Source organism: Neopsephotus bourkii, unplaced genomic scaffold, assembly GCF_033783945.1.
Source record: "Neopsephotus bourkii isolate Nb327-2 ecotype Australia unplaced genomic scaffold, CSIRO-AGI_Nbou_v1 NB_689, whole genome shotgun sequence".
NCBI classification, from domain to species: Eukaryota; Metazoa; Chordata; class Aves; order Psittaciformes; family Psittacidae; genus Neopsephotus; species Neopsephotus bourkii.
The window spans coordinates 166,002-186,411 of NW_026901188.1; the positions used below are offsets into that span (position 1 = coordinate 166,002).

Below are 20,410 nucleotides of genomic sequence, written 5' to 3' on the forward strand. Positions count from 1 at the left end.
AGGAAGCCTTGGGGTCAGGCAGGGCGCAGTGATCACGTACGGCCACTTCAGGTCTCTTGCGTGAGCTCCTCAGGCTGGATCCCAGTAGCTGGGTTTGATGCAGTGCTGCTGGCAGGTGGTTTTAGAGCCCTGTTATTCCACATATGTGTATCCCTTATGACCAGCTCAGGGTTGCTTTATATTGTTGGCAGGGTTTTGTGCTTCACATTGCTCTGTTTGAACAGCTCCTCTTCCTTAGTGCTTATCCACCTGGTTTATTTATACCCAGCTCGCCTACACCAACACCATTGGTCTTGTTAAGGAGACAAAGTTTGCTGAAGCAACAAGTTCTGCTTTCAGTCTCCCCCTTCAATATAAGCCTGCTTTCCCCGTGATCTTTTGCTAGTCCTGCCCTTTGTGTGGTTTAGTTTGAGTTTTCTTCTTTAAATGGCTGTCTGTGTGTAGGATACTGCAGATGTGAGAGCACTGGTGTTTTGTGATGGGTGTTAAAGCTTCCCACTGTCTGGCAGTACTTTGGTGGCTGTCCTTATGCTGTGTGTGCTTTCTTCATGGCTGTGTTACACTGACAGAGTGAGTGGCAGGTAACCCACTGCTCCAGCTGATGAGCTAACATGGGAAGTTACTGGCTCCTAAGCATGAAACTGTATTAGAGCTCTGCTATTACTCCAGTCCTTTGAGATCATCTGATTTTCTTCTTGCTGCCCCAAGGGGTGAATCTGAAGCTCTACTTGAGGGTCCATCTATTGGTGGTTGGACACCTGAGTCTGGGGAGCGTAATGCATCACAGATACAGTCAGCATCAGCATGCTGGCTTTTCAGTGTTGGCAAACAAAAGATACCTTCATCCTTACTGTCACATCCTCTCACGGAGCCTGGAACACGCCATAGGCTGGTGCTGTAGGAGTTCAGTGTCACCTTGTTGTTAACTTATCATTGCCACATGCTAATTAGAAATAAGTTTTCCATGACAATTAATGCCAGAAATAGCTTCTAATATTCCCCCCTTGTGCCAGCAGTTAGTTTGATTTAATACATGATGCTACATTCTTATTCATGGTGTTGTGTACTTGTACACCAAGGGGGACCAGTGTAAAACAGAACCTGGTTTGAGGCAGCATCAGAGCAGTGACCAGTTCCAATTGAGGAGTTTGTGGTGATGGGTTCACTTAAGGGGAAGCCAATATTAGAGGTATGCCAAAAATAACCCTGCAGCGAAAGCTGAGGCCAGTCCAGGAAGCGAGAGGACACGATGTTTGTACAGCTTGGAAAACAGCTTGCTCTGCTGTACGTGGACAGATCCAAAGCAGCCTCCAACCCTCGGGGTGCTTGTGGCACACGGGGAGAGCACAAGAAATGCTCCTCAGATCTTATCTTTATGATGAGGCGTTGCTGAGCGTGCCCAGCAGCTGCAGATGTGCGGTGCCAGAGCCCTCTGCATGGAGGGGGAAGCTCAGGTAAGGCTTTGGGCTTTCCTGCTCTGTCACAACGTCTGCCACGCTGCTGGCTCTGAGGGGTGTAGAACCTGTCGTGCAAGGCTTTGTAGGTCAGCAGAACAGCGTTTCCAAGGCCCACAGTCCAAAGGTGGTGTTTGAAGGAAGCAAAGCTCAGTCCTGTGGGAGAAACGTGTTAATGACAGGTCAGTTCTGGCTTGAACACAGGGCTTCGTCTTGGAGGTGCACAGTCATTAGGGGGGAGGATAGCAGACCCCTCATTGACCACAGACCACCTCACAGCGTTCGGGTTCCTAACACCTGACCCCTAAGAGAATCAGAATCATAGAACAGTTTGGGTTGGAAAGGACCTTAAGATCATCCAGTTCCAACCCCCTGCCATGGGCAGGGACACCTCACACTAACCCATGGCACCCAAGGCTCTGTCCAACCTGGCCTTGAACACTGCCAGGGATGGAGCATTCACAACCTCCCTGGGCACCCATTCCAGTGCCTCAGCACCCTCACAGGAAAGAATTTCCTCCTTAGATCCAATCTAAACTCCCCCTGTTTCAGTTTGATTGGGGTGCACAGGTAAGAAACAGCAGTTGTGATGTGTGGACCTGCAGTAACAGCCCTCAGAGCTGCCGATGTGCAGAGCTCTGAGCCTGCCCTCCAGCCCCAGCAGCCCGGTTGCCTCTTTCTTCCCTGGCAGGGTGGGATGGACCATGTGGATGGAATGAGTCCAGCAGCTTGGCTGGGCAAAGGTGCCACCTTCACAGGCTTCAGTCTCTGCTGAAGGTGGGGTCAGAGCCAGGCTCAGAGAGGCTTCTCTCTAAACTGTGCTGGGATGCTTCGGGTGGGATTTCCCCCCTGCCTGAGGCTGAGATGGGCAGAGAGCACACTTGTGTCAGGGGCCGGTTGCTTCTGGGCTCTGAGCTGATGGACAGTGTTTGCAAGCCTGGAGTTTATGTTCTTGCTTTATTTCTGCCATTTTGATGCTTTTAAATGAGCATCCCCAGGTTCCCATGGAGTTAAGAGGGATAAATGCCCACATCAGGCCTCAAGGTTCTTGGGTTTTCCACTGTTCGTGCAGGTGGAGCAGCTTCTGTCTCCACTCAACCCTATTAACCACTGGCTTTTGATCCCTCTTTGCCCCCATCCAATCCTGCTGTAAAGGGATGGAACCATGGAAGGAGAGCTCTGGTTTATAAGCATAAACAGGAAGCACCTAGAGGAAAGTCTATTAAAGTCATTCCAGAGTGATTACTATGGGATGTTACCGAGGGAGTTAAATCCCCACTTGGAATGAGGCAGGTTCTGCTGAGTTACCTGTGTGAGTTCTCAGAGGGGGTCAGTTACTGATGCTGGAGGGCTCTGTCTGTGCACGGGTTGAGCAGCTTCCTCTTGGAATCATGGAATCAACCAGGTTGGGAAAGCCCTTCCAGCTCATCCAGTCCAACCCCTACCCCAGCACTGCCAAGGCCACCCCTAACCCATGGCACCGAGGCCTCGTCTCCACGGGGTGTGAGCACTTGCTGGGCCGGTGCCCGCAGCCCTGCCCTGGGCAGCCTGTTCCAATGCCTGAGCACCCTCTGGGGCAGGAATTGTTCCTCAGCTCCATCTAACCCTGCCCTGGTGCAGCTTGAGGCCGGTTCCTCTTGTCCCATCCCTTGTTCCTTGGGAGCAGAGCCCAGCCCCTCCTGGCTCCATCCTCCTGTCAGGCAGTTGGAGGCAGCCATCAGGTCCCCCCTGAGCCTTCTCTTCTCCATCTGAACACCCCAGGTCCCTCAGCCCTTCCCCATCACACTTGGGCTCCAGGCCCTGCACCAGCTCCATTGCCCTGCTCTGGCCCTGCTCCAGCACCTCAAGGTCTCTCCTGTAGTGAGGGGGCCAGAGCTGAACACAGGCCTGAAGGTGCAGCCCCACCAGTGCAGAGGCTCTTGGATTACAGTTAACCAAACGCTGGATGGGATCTTGGAACCCAGAGCTCACTTTATGGAACAGAGACCAAACCCGTCCATGGGAGCAGGGTGAACTGGGACCAGCACAGCCAGAGGAGAGCTGCTGAGGAGCTGAGCTGGGAGTGTACAAATCCTGTAAGGTGTGAGGTGCTTCAGTGTGACGAGATCTTGAGAGGGTGAGAAAGGGCCGCGTGCTCTGCAGCAGCTGAGGTTACCTGGTGCTTCTCTTGTCATGAAGAGTTTCAGATGGGCTCGCAGGTCTTGCTCTGGCAATCGGTACCTTTTGGGGTGCTTTTTTATTCCTTCCCATTGCAAGTTAAGGTATTTGGTATTTTGCAGTGCTTTCTGTGCTTGAGGAAACCAGCACCTTGTCTCCAGGGGAAAAGATGGGCTTGCAAACGCAGCAGTTCCTGCTGCTGGTCTTGGTCCCATCTGGTTTAGCATCTCTTGGGCAGATTGGCTGTGATAGGGCTGGAAAAACCCAGGTTGGACGTGTCAGGGTGAGTGAGAAAGGAGCTCAGTTCCAGAAGGATGTGGTTCCCTCCCAGAGCCTGCTGGAAAGCACTGCAGGTGGCACAAATGGTTCCTCCTGATCCCTCAGGGTTTGGTTCATTGTACTGAAGTGTTCTTATGGATCCTGCTCCAGTCTCCCACATCCAGCTCACTGCCTGAGCTGCTCTGGCAAACGCAGGTAGCAGCCTGTGTGGCTGTTAAAGGGCCTTTTCTGGGAAGGGTGCTGAGCACATCACTGGGGTGCTGGGCTCTACTTGCTTGCTGGGAGCATCCCTCTTCACGTGGAGCTGTGCTGTGGTAACTGAGTACCTGCTGTTTGCTGACATCCCCTTTGTGTCTCTCTGTAGCTTACTGGAGGTTTTGGCTGTGTGTCAGCGTTGTCTATGAGCTCTTCCTCATCTTTATCCTCTTCCAGGTAAGTGACCCAGACCTCTATTACAACCAGTGTAACGTGGATATAAAATCCATCAGGATTCTCACTGCCTGAATCAGATGTTCTTCACTTCTGTGAAACCAAAGCATGGTGCTACTGAGAGACACTTCCAGGTTGAGGGAAAATGATAATGCAAGAGTGTTTCACCTTGTCTAACCCCCAGTTAGGCTCAGCCTGCGCTGGGTGCTTTGAATGGTTGGGGCTTTTCACCAGGAGCCAGACTTGGTGCACCGTTTGTGTAGTGGCAGCGAGCTGAGGGTGAGGTTTTGCTCCTGGCACTTCCAAGGTGTTTTTAACCATATTCTTGTCCTTTGGTAAAGGAGGATCTTCTCCAGGCTTTTGCACTTGTGAGGCCTCTCAGGAATGCAGCAGTGGAAGTGTTGAGATAAGCAGTAGCAGGGAACCAGGCACTGGTAACACATCTCTTGTGTTCCTGTGTGTGGGCACCCCACTGCAGACTGAGTTGGAGTGCCAAGAGCTTCAGATTTCAGAGACTCAGAATCCCAGCCTGTTTGGGTTGGAAAGGACCTCAAAGCTCCTCCAGCTCCAACCCCAACCCCTTCCACTGGAGCAGCTTGCTCCAAGCCCCTGTATCCAACCTGGCCTTGAGCACTGCCAGGGATGGGGCAGCCACAGCTTCTCTGGGCACCCTGTGCCAGCGCCTCAGCACCCTCACAGGGAAGAGCTTCTGCCTAAGAGCTCAGCTCAGTCTCCCCTCGGGCAGGTTCAAGCCATTCCCCTTGGCCTGGCCCTACAGGCCCTTGTCCCAAGCCCCTCTCCAGGTTCCCTGCAGCCCTTAAGTTGTTCCTGCTTCACAGCACGCTGTTTTTCCCAAGCTCCTTATAAATGATGCTCTGGCCAAGCTGCAGCCACACTGGGTACATTCTTACACCCATTGTTATGGGGAGTCCCTATGTAGCTGTGAGTTCTGGTGGCAGAGCCTGGGGCTGCTTTGCTCCCCTGGGCAGTGTGTTGGGTCTCCAGGCCTTCAGTGGTTCAGGGCACACTGACTGTGGCTCAGCTCTACTAAAAATACATCCCTACTTTGCACACAGGTTTAAATAAGGTTAAAACGATGCTGAGTCTGTGACTAAACTTCCTTAAGAGCAAATACAGGCTCCTTTGGAGCTGAAGCTTGTCTCAACGTGACCTTAGTGGTTTTAGTCTGTCATTTCACTGTTATTGCCATTAACTCCTTTTGCCTTGCCCTGCCTTTACTGTTGCTGGTCGCTCACAGGCATCATCCCATTGGTCCTGCTGTGAAACACTGAGCCAGCAGCTGGGAATTGCTGACTCAGCAAATGGCTCTGAGTGCCTAAAGAATGAGTTCAAGTTCTGGTCACTGCTTAGAACTGATGTTTTGGGAACTTCTTGCTCCCAGTTTGCTTCCAGTTCATTCCCTGGGCTGCAGTGGGGCCCTGTTTGAAGTGGTTCTTTATTCAGTGAGTTGTGCCATGGGTTACAGCACAGCCCTGGCTGCTGCTTCCTCACCCTTTCCAAGCTGGAGCAGGGGAGAGGGAGGGCAGAGGGGCAGAGGGGAGGATGAGCTGTGTGCCAGCTCGAGAGTGAAGCCTTTGGGAGGGAAGGGGCTCAGCAAACAGGGTTATGGGGCTCTGAGTTTTCCCCTTTGGGAAACATGAAGTCCATTCAGTGATCAGTTTTAACTCCAGGAGGCCCTGGGGTTGGGTGTGTTTGCTCTGTGATGCTCTGAGGCCTGGGGGGACTTCAGTCCTTGTTCTGAAACAAATGCATAAAGAAACCCAGCACCCATCTGAAGAGACAGCATTGACCTTAGTTAACTTTATCCTTTCCTGTGCATGAATGCTCACTAAGAGGGAAACGTGGTCCTTATGTTCCTCTTGCAGACAGTCCAGGACGGGCGGCAGTTCATGAAGTACATTGACCCACATTTGGGTGTTCCTTTGCCAGAAAGGGACTATGGTGGCAACTGCCTCGTCTATGATCCTGGCAATGAAACGGATCCGTTTCACAACATCTGGGTAAGAGACAGAGAAAGCTGCTGCTGAGTCTGACTTTTCTGGTAAAGATTGCTTAAGTGAGCCCTGCAGGGTGCAGTTGGGAGTCTGTGTGAGTGCTGAATCATACAGCAAGTCATAACTGATCCTAGCTGCTTTGTTTCTCTTTGCTTGACCTTTCCTGTCAACCAGATGGGGATGTGTCTCTTTGTATCCTCACTCCATTGCCCAGGAGAGAGGTTGAACTGTTTAACAGCCCTTCTTTCTCAGGTTACTGATGCCAACCCTTTCCCCAGGAGTGTGGCTGTAGTTGAGTGCTTCAAGAGCCTTCTGCTCAGTCACCTTGGGCCACAAGGTCCAAACGTTGCATCACAGTGGTTTGTGTTGGAAGGGACCTTAAAGATCCTCTTGTTCCACCCCTCTGCCATGGGCAGGGACACCTTGCCCTGGAGCAGGTTGCTCAAGCAACTGAAGTTGCCCTTTTCTGACTACCAGAAGCCACCAGGTTGTTGGGTGTTGCTGGCAAAGAGAAGACTTGAAATTCAAGGGTAAAGGAGTAAGGGTTATTTACAGCTCCCTGGTGACGTGGAGCTGTTGGTGCTTGTGCAGTGAGGAGCACAGAGTCCTTTGGGTCTGCTGTGCAGGTCTGCAGTGCATCTGGAATGGGAATAACTGACAGTTACAGCTGCCCTTTCCCAGTCCTGCACCAAAGCGAGGAGGGAGAAGGGCACTCTTTGCCCAGGGGTTTATGGGGGCAGGACTGGTAAGACTGAAGAAGCTTTACTGGGTACAAGATGTGTATGGGGGAGAAATGCATGTTCTTGTTCTGGCTGGTCCCCTTGGAAGGCAAGGAGCTTGACATTTAGCATTTACCAAAAAGGTAACCTCTGCTTTATCAATACAGTCCTAATTCCAGTTTCTGCCCCTAAAATTGTTGACTTTGCATTGGAAATGGCTTCTTTGTTCACTATGCTTGAGAACAAACAAACTCATGACATACATCTGTATTTAGATATGAAACAATTGAAGTTTATTGCTGCTTAAAGTCTTAAGGTGTGATTGTTGTAGTGCAGAGTGACCCACGCTCTCTTCTTGGTTTATAGGACAAACTGGATGGATTTGTCCCTGCTCACTTCTTTGGCTGGTACCTGAAGGTAAGAATGGGCTTTCTGTTCCATTTCTGTTGTGGTGCTGTTCTGCTTTTGAAGCTTCACTGCTTCTGTTTGGGTGATGCCAGCCTTTGTGAGCAATTACACCAGCAGTCATCTGTGAACTCGAGTGTGTGTGTACTACATGAAAAGCTGTTTCATTTCCTTCCCCTCCTGACCATGCTGGGTCACCTCATTCTTTCCAAGCAGCATTACGTTGCTTTACAACAGGCTGAGGTGATGGGGATGTCCTAGGACTGCAACACAGCTGAATCCTTATGCTGAATGTGGGTGAAGATGCTGTTCTTCATTGCTCACCCTCACAAGCTGGGAGCTGGTGTAACACAGACCCGGTGTCCCAGCCCAGGGCTTCTTTGGTCTGTGTTAAGCAGGCTCTGAAAAGCCTGGTTTGAGCAGCATTGGGATGATGCTACCAGTGGTAATCACATCCAGTGATTCCATTTGTTTCACTGGTTTCCTTCCTACTGAATAACACAGTCCCAGCTTGGGGGGACCTCAAGCATCATCTGGTCTGACATTCTAGCCAAGCATGACCTGGACTGGATGTCCCTGCACCCCATGCATCTGATCCTCTCTTACTTGCCTTTGTTCTTCCATGTAATGGTGTTGGATGCCATCACCTACACTCCTCAGTGCCTGCCTTGTCCATTAGCCATACTTGACAAGCTTGGAGGCCTGTGAACATTTGGCTTGAGTGGCCTATCACATCATAAAACCAAGGTTGCCAGGAGTTTCCTGATCCTTTCCTGGATGCTGGAGGCAAGATACTCAGTCATAGAAATGACTGCTAAGCAAAGCACACTGTGTTCTGAGTCCAGAGGTTTTGAAACTGGAGAAAAACATAGTAAGGCACTGTTGTAAACCTAAATCTGAGCAGTGTCCTTGCAGGATTACTGGAGTTCTCCTGTATTTAGGTTTCTAAAGGGTGTTACTGTAAGTGGTGTCTGGTTCTGCTCAGGCTGAAGTGCAAGGACTCGTTTTTGTAATGGATTTTACTGGTGTGTAACTGCTGTGGGTGTTTGAAAGTCACTTTTCTGCCCGCACAGACGCTGATGATTCGGGACTGGTGGATGTGTATGATCATCAGTGTGATGTTCGAGTTCCTGGAGTACAGCCTGGAGCACCAGCTTCCAAACTTCAGTGAATGTTGGTGGGATCACGTACGTACTGCACAGATCACCATGCATTTGCCTGCATGGAAGTTGTCTTTTGAAGGGACGGGGCAGGAAGTGAGGAGCACTAAATCCTCTCATGTGCTTGTACCCAAAGATGTGCATGGGGCTGCTGCAGCTCAGGAGCATTGGTGCTTCTCCCTGCTGAGTGTGTAGTATGTTTGTCACTGTATTCTGTAGGGTTTCAACCCCTTGCATATGGTCAAATACTTGGTTTGGTTCATTTTGCACCAGGGGAAGACTCTAAAGCTTTTCCAACCTTTTGGTGGTGGTAAAGCCATAAAATCTGAGATTAAGAGAAAGGTCAAACTCTGTGTATAACACTTCTGATAGTGATGTTTCTTGCCTCTTAAACCCCCCCCAAACCAGACTCGGTGCAGCTTGTGTCCAGCTCATGCTTGTGTGCAAACCCACCTGCACTGTTTGACACCAGTGAATATTGCTGTGGTTGACCCAGTGTGTCATTGTAACAGTACATATTGCTGTCACTGTGTAATTAGAGCAGTGTAACAGTAAATATTGCTGTGTTTGGGGTGGCTGGAGTGGGTTAGGAAAAGGTCCTTAGAGACAAGCATTTGGCTTCTCTGAGGAGCTGCCTGCTCTCTGCAGGGATGGTCGGAGCGTTCTCCTCCTCGGATGCTGCTGCCTGTGGGTAGTTTTCAAGCCAGAGGGGATGCTGTGATCTGCTTTCTCTATGGCAAAGCCAAGCTCTGCAGCCTGAAGTGGCACACTTGGGTTTTCTGTGCTCCTCTGAGACAGAGCAGTTACCAGAGGGAAGGGAATGACCCAGTCAGAGCACAGAGCGATGGCTCTCCTGTTATCTCAGCCTTCATTTACTCTCACAGTGCAAGCTCTCTCCCAAGCCTGGGATGGTTATTTGCTACATGATCGTATTATAAGAATAAAAGCATTATGTATAACGACACCAAGTAAAGCTCTTTTGCCATCCAAACCACTTACGAAATGAAGGCTCTGTGCTCCTCCTCCTTGAGTGCAGAGAACAGTCAGTTTATTTCGGCTCAAGAGCTCCATCTCCAGAATTAATGCCTGGCATGGGGAGAAATGCCTTGTTTAGTTTCACATCTTGAGCCTGGAGGCAGCCTGGAGCATGAAGACTGTGGAAAGCTGTTGGGCACAGTAAAATCCATTCTGTAAGAACATGGTCAGGTACATGTTTTGCTGTGTTTCTGAAGCTCTCACTTAAGGGTGGAGTTGAGCTCATAGTAAGGAGGACGAGGTCTGTTCTGTAGCAGAACAGATACAGTGAAAGAGAACCTGCAGCCATCACCTGCACAACACTTGTGCTTGGTTTGAGATCCCTCCTCTGGGATGCTCAGTCCTCAAGACTGAGGGTCTATCTGCATGGATGGGTACCTACAGTACCTTCCCTTCTCCAAGCTTTAGTGTTTCTTCTCCAGCATCCCTGTCCTCCTTTCAGTGGATAATGGATGTGATGCTGTGTAATGGATTAGGATTTTACTGTGGGTTTTCTCTCCTTTCAGTGGATAATGGATGTGATGCTGTGTAATGGATTAGGATTTTACTGTGGGTTTTCTCTCCTTTCAGTGGATAATGGATGTGATCCTGTGTAATGGATTAGGAATTTACTGTGGGATGAAGACTCTGTCTTGGCTTTCTTTGAAAACCTACAAATGGCAAGGACTTTGGAACATTCCTACATACAAGTAAGTTGGTGTTGAAGGTACCTGCACAAGCAGTAGCACAGCACAAAGCCTGGGCCCATGCTAAAGACTGTGGTCACAGAGGGGTTGTTCTGTTAGGCTGATGAGAATGAAAGAATCGGGGTGTGTTGGGGTGACTCCAGTATCTTGTTACTGTTGGAAGGTTGGTTGTGTGATACTGAATTGGCATGGGAAGTTGGTGGCAATAGAGCTGTCATGAGCATTGTCCACTGTGTAGGAATGAAGGCTGGTGGAAATGAGCTGATTTAATACAAGAGTTAAAGGAGAAGCAGGAGTCTGAGTCAGGATCATGCCCTTTCATTCACAGCTCGGGTTTCTTCTTGTGCAAATGGTGCATTCCTGAGTAGTCAGAACTTTGGAGTAACTGGGACACTGAAAACGTTTAATAGATCCCTTGTAGTCCTGTACCAGTAAGGTTGTACCAGTATGACCAGTACAGCTTTTCTATAGTGTCTGCTGAGCAAAGCAGGACTGAGGAACTGCTTGCTGCAGTGGGTGAGGTGTATTAAGGCTGATAGTCCAAAACCAGGCTTCTCTCTGACTCGGGATGTCCCTCTCACTAAGCGGTAGTTTGGATGGAGGAAATGGAGGTGTTTTGTACGCTTGGGCTGGTGTCTCAAGGGGAGGTGTCAGGGGCTGGCTCGTGGGCTGTTTCTTCAATGTGCTCTGCTCTTTTCCAGGGGTAAAATGAAGAGAATTGTCTTCCAGTTCACCCCCTACAGCTGGGTGAAGTTCGAGTGGAAGCCGGCATCCAGCCTGCGCCGCTGGCTGGCGGTATGCGGCATCATCTTTGTCGTAAGGAAACTTCTTTGTCTTTCCTCTATCATCTGACTCCATGTTCTGTAGCACTCGAGGCACTGTACAGAGGTAACTCAGGTGAGACTCAGCATGGTGGTGTTCCTTCAGCTGAGGCTAGAAAGGACCACTCCCAACCCCTGCAGAAGAGGCTCCTGTTTCCATGGCTCTGGTGCCATTGGTTGATGAATTCATTGCACAAATACCTGCCCTCACTTGCTGAACAGTGTTGATCTGCAGGGTGAGCAGTATAAACTGATCTACACATGGTTCACAAGTAACTGCTGCACCAGAAACATTGGCTTTGGGTGGAAGGGGCTGGTTCTGTGGGTCTGAAGCAGGTACATGTGCTCTTACAGCTGGAGAGGGCTATCACCAGAGCCTTGGACTTCTGTTAGCTCTGAGCATCTCCTGGAGCACACAGGTTTGGGTAATACTGTTACACAGACTTAAATAATCCAGTTATCCCAGATTTTCCTTTCTTCATGTTTCACTGAACATGTAGCATGCGATGGTGTTCACAGGATCCAGCTTGACCAGTTCAAGTAAACCAGCTCCCCATTTAGACAACAGGGGAAGCTGGGCTCTCCAGCAGTCCCAGCAAACTGACACTCTGCCTCCTTCTGAACTGGTGTTAGGGAATGCACCATGGAATTCCTAACTCCCCTTTTGCAGCCACATGACACTGACAGGGAGGATAAACTTGGCCATTTAAGTGCTTTCCCCCACTCCTGTCTGTTCTCAGCTGGGGGACTTTGGCTTTAGTGCTGGCCATGGGATGCCACTTGGCTCTGCTCTGAGCCACTCAAAGTTAGTTCAGCACCTGTAAGTTTAACCAACCTTGTGACACTTCCAGTGGTTCCAGTGACAGTGGGCATTAACAGGTTCTGTATCAGTGCTGTGATACGGGGTAACAGTTGCTAGAACATCAGGCCTTTAAGCACCTTGAAATCTGGCGGTGGTTCAGTTTGGGGTGAAGTTCCCTATTCCTGTTTGCTGAGTGGGACCCATCAGCCAGCTTGGCAACCACCACCCCGCTTACAACAGCACTGCCTGTTACACTGGTGGTGTACTCAGAGCTGGGGTGCTTTGGGAGGTCTGTAGGTACATGAGCAGCACCAGCCAGGCTGTGAGCCCATCAGTGACACAGGCTCACATCACTGAACACACGTTTGCATCACCCGAGTTCCACCAGCTAAGCATTGCTAGGCTGATGTGGTACAGCAGCCTTGCTGAGGGGCCCACAGCTCATGGGAGAAGTGCAGTAAACGTGCCTGTGTAAATAGATGTTCCCTGGAAAGTTACTTTGCACCTGATGAAGCTGGGGATTAGGTGCTGGAGCAGCTTTTGCAGCCGAGAGATTCCATTGCATTTGTACCAGTCTTTGACACAATAATGTTTCCTTTAGCAAAGCCTGCTGGAGCCGACAGTTCAGAAGCAGCTTCAGGTATTGGCTCACTCTTTTGGCAGATCCAATGCTCAGTGCCATTTGTTACCATTTCTTTGGAAGTGAGAGACGTGTGTCTGCTTGCTCGCTAACCACGCTGCCAGGCAGATCACTCCTGAACATCTTGCTATAGAGGTATAAGCCATTCTCCTAAGTTGACTTTGGCAGTGACATGTAAGAAAGCAAGCACCCCAAGGTGTGCAGCGTCCACCTCTTGTTCCTGTGAGGCTCCCCAGCCAGATTCTATATGATAATGAAAGGAGAAGCTGTTGCTTTTGGGGTTTGCTATCTGCAGGCATTCCAACTCCCAGTTAACCTGTGCAGCATTAGGGCAGTGCTTGCCATGGTTTCTGCTGTGTGGTTTTAACACCTCTTCCAACACACAGAAAATACTGAAACCCAACTGGTGCTCACTGCTGCAGCTGCTGATGGTGCCCTCAGCAATACTGAGTGGGACTTTGTGTGACAGAGGAATGGTGGGGGGCTCCTGCAGGGGGAGAGGAGATTCCAGCCTTTATTCAGTGAAGTCTCCCCAATGTAATTAAAATGTCCTTTTTCTCAGTTTTTATTGGCAGAGCTCAACACCTTTTACTTGAAGTTTGTCCTTTGGATGCCACCAGAGCACTACTTGGTCCTGTTGCGGCTTGTCTTCTTTGTCAATGTGGGAGGTGTGGCCATGAGGGAGATCTACGACTTCATGGATGACCCGTAAGCCACTCCTCTTGTATATACCATGTGCAGCTTCACTGCTTTGAATTTGCTTCAGCTTCTTGGCATCCATCTCAGGGCAGTAGTTCAGCTCGGCAGGGACAAAGAGACCTAATCCCAAAGCATCTGCCTTGTGTTCTTTTGGGTTGGAGGCGGCATTCTCCCTACCCCTGGTTAGGGAGCGGCTGTTGTCAAGGGCATTCTGTGGGCACTGGTTTTAGGGGCAGTTTTTATTAACTCTTTAGGCAATGTAATGTGTGAATTAGCTGGAGTGCCACTGGCTGATGGGCAGAGGGGTCCTGAGCTCCACTCTCAGACTGAGAGCCAGGAGCTGCAGTCCTTGGATGTACCTTATAAGGGCAATAGGGCCCAGACTAAAACCCAAACGTGCTTCTTAAAGGTGCTTCTTTCTTGAGCTGTCTTCCAGATGGCCCCTGCTCCTCTGGAGCTCTCGTGGCTCCTCTTGCAGATCAGAGGACCCCCTGTAGCAAAGTGGATTGGAGGTGAAGTGCACCCACAGAGAGCAGTGCATGTACTTTCAGACTGTTCCTACTTGAGCATCATATTTGTCCTTGCTGCTTTTGTTTCTGCAGACTATGTAAGGCCTGAGAAAGCTTTGTTCGTTTAAGTTTTAGTGGTGATGGCTCAAGCTGCCTGAGCCCACATCTGAAGTGTAAGGCAACATCTGGCTTCAGGGGATGTTCATTGTCTGTCACTGACCAACGCAAAAGTGTCTGTGTTCAGAATTTAGGGTTCCAACACTCTCGGAAGATCAGTTTCCCTTGCAAGGCTTTGACTCCTAGAGCGGGGAAGAAGGGTCAAGCCACATTGCTTAGTCGGATTCAGGACATTCAGCAGTGGCAGGCTGCTGCTTGGTGTTGGACCTACTGGTGTGGGACGTGCCTCCAACTCAAAGGTAAGAAGAGGTCTCTGCCTCACTGCTGAGCTCCTCTCCTTAGAACCATTCACAATCTTCTGGTCCTTGTGCTGGGGTTGGAAAAACTCCTTTTCTTCTGCTAAAGACTGAAATGTAGGAGAATCATCAGTGCCCAGAGTGTCAGTGCTGGTTCAGTCTGTGCCATTCCTTCAGTGAGCTGGAGGAGCTCACCCAGCAGAGACTCATCCTCAGCTCCATGTCTTCATCCTTGCCACCACCACCACCTACTGCTCTGTTCCTTGGTGGAAAGGTGACTTCCCCCCTCTCTGCTGAGGGCCATGGCTCTGCTTGATGCACATCAGAGCTGACCTCATCGGCCTGTTCATGCCCATGGCAGAGCCCAGCATCTGGTCTTTCCTCACATCATCTCTGTGAAGGCTTTTGCAACTGGGCTTGGATCCCTGCGTGCATTTCAGGTCATGCAAAATGATCAGTCCCTGTTTTACCAGCTGCACAGGGTGTATTTTCACTTGCACATCATTTTGAACCCAGGAACTGTTGTGGATTCCCCCTGTGGTGCTGTAGGGAGAAGCTGCAGGGGAGAGCAGGCTGCACCGGGGGCTCCCAGCTAACAGCACATCAGAAACCTTCCCAACCTTTCCCTTCCAGAAACTTGCTCAACTTCTTAACAGACGAGGGTTGGAATATTCCACTGATGTTCCTTGTCAGAAACATGGCTCATTGCCTGCTTTGGCAGTGATGAGATTGTCTGAGACGAACCCATATTAGCTCTCTGCAGCCAACCTTGCAGTGTTCAGTCTAGACAGTGGTGCAGTTCAAATAGGAAGATTCCCATTTTTCTTATTCCTATCTGCAGGCAGCTCTGGGGCTTTGCTTGGAGGAACTTGCTCTGAGCATGGTGACAGTAAAGTACCCAGCATTCACATAGCCCAGGAAGAGGGGTGGTCTTGAAGCTGTTCTCCAGGCCTTACATAGCGCACTGCTGTCGTGGTGGACATGCTGCCTTCCAGTCCTTGAGTGTGTGAATGTTCCTGACCAGAAGCATCTTGATGCAGAGGAGCCTGTAGCATTTCACTTGTCACATATTCCTGTTTCTAGTCTTCAGGTCACCTGCGAGGAGCCTGCATCCAGGCCATGGGGTTTGATCTCATTCATCACCTAAAAAAAGGACTTTCCTGTAAAATCTGTCATGAGCAGAAGGGCAGGAACGCAACTGGGCAGCACAGCCCTCCTGCTGGGGTTACCTCTCATCTTCTGGCAGTGTGCTGTCATGAGCTAGTGCAAGAAGGCAAAGGCACAGGAGGAAGCAGATCAGTGAAGCAGAAGCTGGCCTGGTCCTGTGAACAGCTTGAGCTCACAGCAGAGATGGGCTGTTTCTGTCTCTCTACTAGAGCTGCTTTCTGCCCATTTAATCTGTCACAGCAGAGGAACCACCTGGAGCAGTTTCTGAAGCCCTTTCAGCTAGGCAGGGTATGCTTTAAAAAGGAATCATCCACCTGCATCAGCAACAGCCCGCACTTGATGTACTGCATCGTGGATGTTCCAGTGTGTTTGGGCAGGTTGGTGTGGTTTGAACTCACACACTGGTGTCAAACATGACCCGGGCCTCATGCTGAAGATGCTGTGTGTTTGGTGTGCTTGACTTGCAATGACCCCCCTGCATTCAGGGGAGGGGAGAGAAGCTCTCTTTGCTCTCCATGCTTAGATCCCTTCCCACATACTGCAGTCCAGGGGGATGCAGTGGGGCAGATGTGTCTGAGCAACAGGAAGATGCCTGCTAAAGGAAGGATACTCTGCCAGTGGAGGCAGGGATTTGTTAGGGGGCTTCTCTTCCATCCACTGCACGGTGGAACCAGCCAGAAGACCTGGCCCAAAGAGCTTTTGTGGCTGCTGAATATGGGTGTTTGCTCAGGCAGGAGGCTGCACATCGCAGCAGGCACAGGCTGGAATGTCCCACTGCTGCAATGCCCTGCAAGTACTGCAGAGGTCAGCTTGGCCTCGCCTCTCCGCAGCCCAACAGGGGGATCTTGCATCACTTTGCTCCCATCTCCTCTCTCCTGCCCCAGTGGTTCTGCCACTTCACACTGAAGTCTTCCTGGGTGCATTTCACTTCACATCTTGTGCTGTGGTAGGAGGGGGGTAACACAGTCAGATGGGCAAGAGACAGGACCTGGTAGGCAAATGTGCTTCAGAACGTGCTGTGGTTAAGTGAGGGCAATGCCCTCTATGGGATAGATGTCCCTGTGATTAAAGCAGGGACAGGTACAGCAAAGGCAGACTAAGGAACAACAGAAGGTAAAAGAAAGCCCCCTTTAAGCTGAGTTGGTGGCTGCTTTGCATGGTTTATGTGTGCATCTTCAGAGGCACAACGTGCAGTTGAGGTGGCAGCTTTAGGGCTACCAGGAGGGTGCAACCCAGTGGTGCTTTGTGGGGATTTTAAGTAGAAGATCCAGTCCAGAGGCTGTTGAAAGCAGTCACTGGTGTGTGTGCTCGCTGGTGGTGGTGGGTGAGGGTGTTGCTTTTCTCACGTTCTGTGTTCCTTGATCCAAATGTGTTGGATTTCAGGAACAATTAAATCACACAATTGAAGGAAAGAGAAGGAGAACAACACATACAACTGCTAGCAGGATTTCAGGCACAATTAAATCACACCTTTGAAGGAAAGAGAACAACATGTACATCTGCTAGCAGCTCTCCCTTGGTTCCTTACTCCAGGGGGAATGAAGTCCCAGTTTAGACTCAGAAGATGGGTGATGGAACAGCAATGATTTAGGCTGTTGGATGCACATCTGCATGCACCCGTGGTGCTGCTGTGGGCAGGGTTTCACTGCAACCCAATGCATAAGGCAGGGCTTGTTGTGTTGCTCACACAGCACCCTGGTGGATTGTTCACATGGGAATCATCTGGGCCTTCAGCTGTAAGAATGTCAGCTCCAGAGAGGATGTGGGCAGCAAGGGTCCAGCTGGTGGAGATCCTGCCCCTTACCCAGGCTTACAGCAAAAGGCTTTGAGGGTAGCTGGGTCTCCTGGAGGCAGGTGATGGGTATTTGGGTTCAGGTATTTCCCATGCAGGCAGAGGGGGCCCAGAAGATGGTTCACTGCCAATCCCTGCTCCTGCAGTAGATGTCCATCCCTGCCTCTGGATAGATGGCTGGGTTCTAGTGCTGTTGAATTTCTGGCTTTGCTGATGGATGGGTCCTTCACTGGGCTGCTCCATGGCCCCATCAGTGTCTGCTTTTGCTTAGAAACAAGCCCTGGGGATTAAATATTAATCATGCTTTTGGCCCAAGGTTGTGTTGTCCTGGAACTGAAATGCAGTCCTGGTGCCTTCAGGATCTTGCCTGCTTGTTGCTGAGCTCGCCTGCTTTAACATCCCTTTGGAGATGATCAGAGACAGCTCCCTGAGGGCCTGCTTGGGAAGAGCAAGTGGCAGAATGGGACAGCACAGGGGTTAGGTGTGGTTCTGTGGATGTGACGATGTTGGTAGAGGAAATGCAGGAGCAGAGCTCCTGTTTCACACCTCAGCTCATCGCAAGCTGCGCAGATACGGATGTTTTACCACTACCCTCAAAATGGGGCTAGTTCCCTGCATCCTACGGTGATGACTTTTAACTGGTTAGAGCCTCTGAGAGGGAATTCAGTAGCACTCATGCCAGTGAAAGTCATGAGCCTGGAGAGCCTCAGTGCCTGGGTAAGCCAGGCTGGGCCTTGAGAGCTGTGCAAAGCTGCATGCTGTTATTACCCAGCTGGTTTGTATCTGTCTCTCTGAGTCCTCCCTCTCACAGCCCTGGCTGGTGTCTGTGTGTGCTCCTCATGCAGGAAGGTCCACAAGAAGCTGGGCCAGCAGGCATGGCTGGTGGCTGCCATCACTGCCACGGAGTTCCTCATCGTCGTCAAGTACGATCCCTACACGCTCACGCTCTCTCTCCCCTTCTACATCACCCAGTGCTGGATCCTGGGGATCATCCTGGTGCTCACCTGGACAGCCTGGAGGTTCTTCATTCGGTGAGTGGAGCTTGAGGTGCCACACTCAGCCCTGACCTGGGGCTTAGGGGGGAAATTGGCTTGGTTTGCCTGTGCTTAGAGCACACTAAGAGGTTCCACAGCTTCATTGCATGAGCAGTTTGCTGTGTGCTCGATTGTCTGAGCTGCCCCAGCGTCAGGGACAAGTGAGCCCAGTTAAATGTGTTTGGTTTGGATGCTGCTCTGCAAGTAAGGGACAAGCAGCTGCATGAGGCTGAAATAATCATAGAATCATAGACTGGTTTGTGTTGGAAGGGACCTTAAAGCTCCTCCAGCTCCAACCCCTGCCAGGGCAGGGACCCCTTCCACTGGAGCAGCTTGCTCCAAGCCCCTGTGTCCAACCTGGCCTTGAGCACTGCCAGGGATGGGGCAGCCACAGCTTCTCTGGGCACCCTGTGCCAGCGCCTCAGCACCCTCACAGGGAAGAGCTTCTGCCTAAGAGCTCAGCTCAGTCTCCCCTCGGGCAGGTTCAAGCCATTCCCTTGTCCCAAGCCCCTCTCCAGGTTCCCTGCAGCCCCTTTAGGCACTGGAGCTGCTCTCAGGTCTCCCCTTCCCACAGCAGAGGGGCAGGATCCCCTTCTTGAGCTGCTGCTCCCACTCTGGGGGTGCACCCAGCACACGGGGGGGTTCTGGGCTCAATCACTCACAGAAGCCAAGGCATGGATCCCTTCTCCCAGCCCCTCAGGAGCTGTGGGGGTGCCCCAGTGGTTGCTCTTATGGAGCACGCTGTGATGTTCCCCTCTGCAGAGTGGCAGTGGCCAGGCTCCCAGCAGCAAGCACACGCTGCAGGTGATGCATCAATGCCATCAGCACCTGTGGAAGTCTCCAGGCCACAGACTCAAGCAGGTTACATTATCCAAGGGTGCTTGCACCCAGGGCAGCCCTCTTGGCTTTGCTGTGTATGAAGGAGTTTATTCACATCCCTGGTTCATGTTTGGTTTCTTTGCAGTGACATCACCCTGCGGTACAAGGAGATCAGGAGACAGAAGCAGGAGCACAAACATGAGAAGGACAGATGCTTGAGCAATGGTGATGGACACTCAGCAGTGCTGGAGGAACCAAATGGGAACAAACTGAGGGAGAGGAAGCTCTGAGCCATGGACAGAGGGCTGAGAGGAACCCGTAGTGCTCAAGCTGGCCTGGGGGACAGTTTCAACCTTATCCTACCTAACTTGTCCTTGTCATTGTTAGCTTTCCAAGGTGTGAAATCCTCTGGGGGAAGAGATGTCGCTTGGGCATGCATACCCACCCTTTCCCCTCGTGTGCACCTGGTCAGAGAGGGGGAAAGCCTGTGTAGAGGGAAGTGAGAACCAGCATCACTGCATCGAGACGGGATCTTCATCCTGGCGCGTTTTCCATCTTCCTTGCCGAGCAGGTTTGGAGACGAGGGCTTGCCAACAGTGTGAAGGGAACGTAGCTGACGTAGCCAGTCCAACTATGAGATTTCCAGGGGATGCTTGGGCATTAGGAACACTTGCTTGGAGTGTGCAGATTCCAGGCACGGGGAACGAGCTGGTTTTTAATGCTGAAACTACCTTGAGCTGTGCAGTGAGGTTGTGGCAAGTGTCCGGCCGGCCTGCAGTGACACGGGCACAGGCTGCAGGACCTGCACAGTGTCACACTCTCTGCTGCTGTTACAGCCCCGCAGCACAGGGGCCATTGCCTTTCTCTGAACTGACTTCCAGCATCCTGGACCAGGCTCCGGGAGGTTTGTGCTGTATCCCAGCGCTGGGGAGGCAGACGGCTTCTCCTCAGTGCTTTTGGTTTAACTTATCTTTTAGTCTGGGTCGTCTCTTAAAGGGGAGGGAGGGGTAAGTAAAGGGCAGCCTGCCTTTCCTGCACATGGACTGTAACTTATTACAAGCAGACCCGGGGAGTGGTTACTCCATCACTCGTAGCTGTTGGCCTTATTCTCGGCTCTTTTCCTTTGTTCTCAAGAGGGTTTCCTCCCTGGTCCGTGCTGGATGGGGCACCTGGGGCTCTGCACCCTCCAGAGCTGCCCCGTTCCCCCTGAGCCAGCTCCAGACCGAGCAGCCCCTGGCTGAGCCCTCCCTGCTGTCACACAGGAGCACATCCAAGCCCGCTGTGGTCCCCCCGTGCAGCAGCAGAGGTCTGCAGGCCAGGCCAGGCCAGGCAGCATGCCCGCTGTGACTCAGCACCTGGAGAACACACTGGAAAC

At 51.2% G+C, this 20,410-nt stretch overlaps 1 protein-coding gene across 4 annotated transcripts in view; it reads left to right on the forward strand.

Moving 5' to 3' along the window:
- Positions 1-19,476, forward strand: part of PTDSS2 (phosphatidylserine synthase 2) — a 38,904-nt gene extending 19,428 nt beyond the window's left edge. For all 4 annotated transcript variants that reach the window (XM_061353608.1, XM_061353607.1, XM_061353609.1 and 1 more), the window contains 9 exons: positions 4,255-4,322; positions 6,206-6,340; positions 7,420-7,470; positions 8,532-8,645; positions 10,224-10,342; positions 11,041-11,155; positions 13,165-13,310; positions 18,028-18,213; positions 19,181-19,476. In XM_061353608.1, coding sequence (XP_061209592.1) covers positions 4,255-4,322; positions 6,206-6,340; positions 7,420-7,470; positions 8,532-8,645; positions 10,224-10,342; positions 11,041-11,155; positions 13,165-13,310; positions 18,028-18,213; positions 19,181-19,325 — 1,079 coding nt within the window. In that variant the 3' untranslated portion in view covers positions 19,326-19,476. The remainder of the gene's footprint in view (positions 1-4,254; positions 4,323-6,205; positions 6,341-7,419; positions 7,471-8,531; positions 8,646-10,223; positions 10,343-11,040; positions 11,156-13,164; positions 13,311-18,027; positions 18,214-19,180) is intronic.
- Positions 19,477-20,410: the final 934 nt, after the last annotated feature.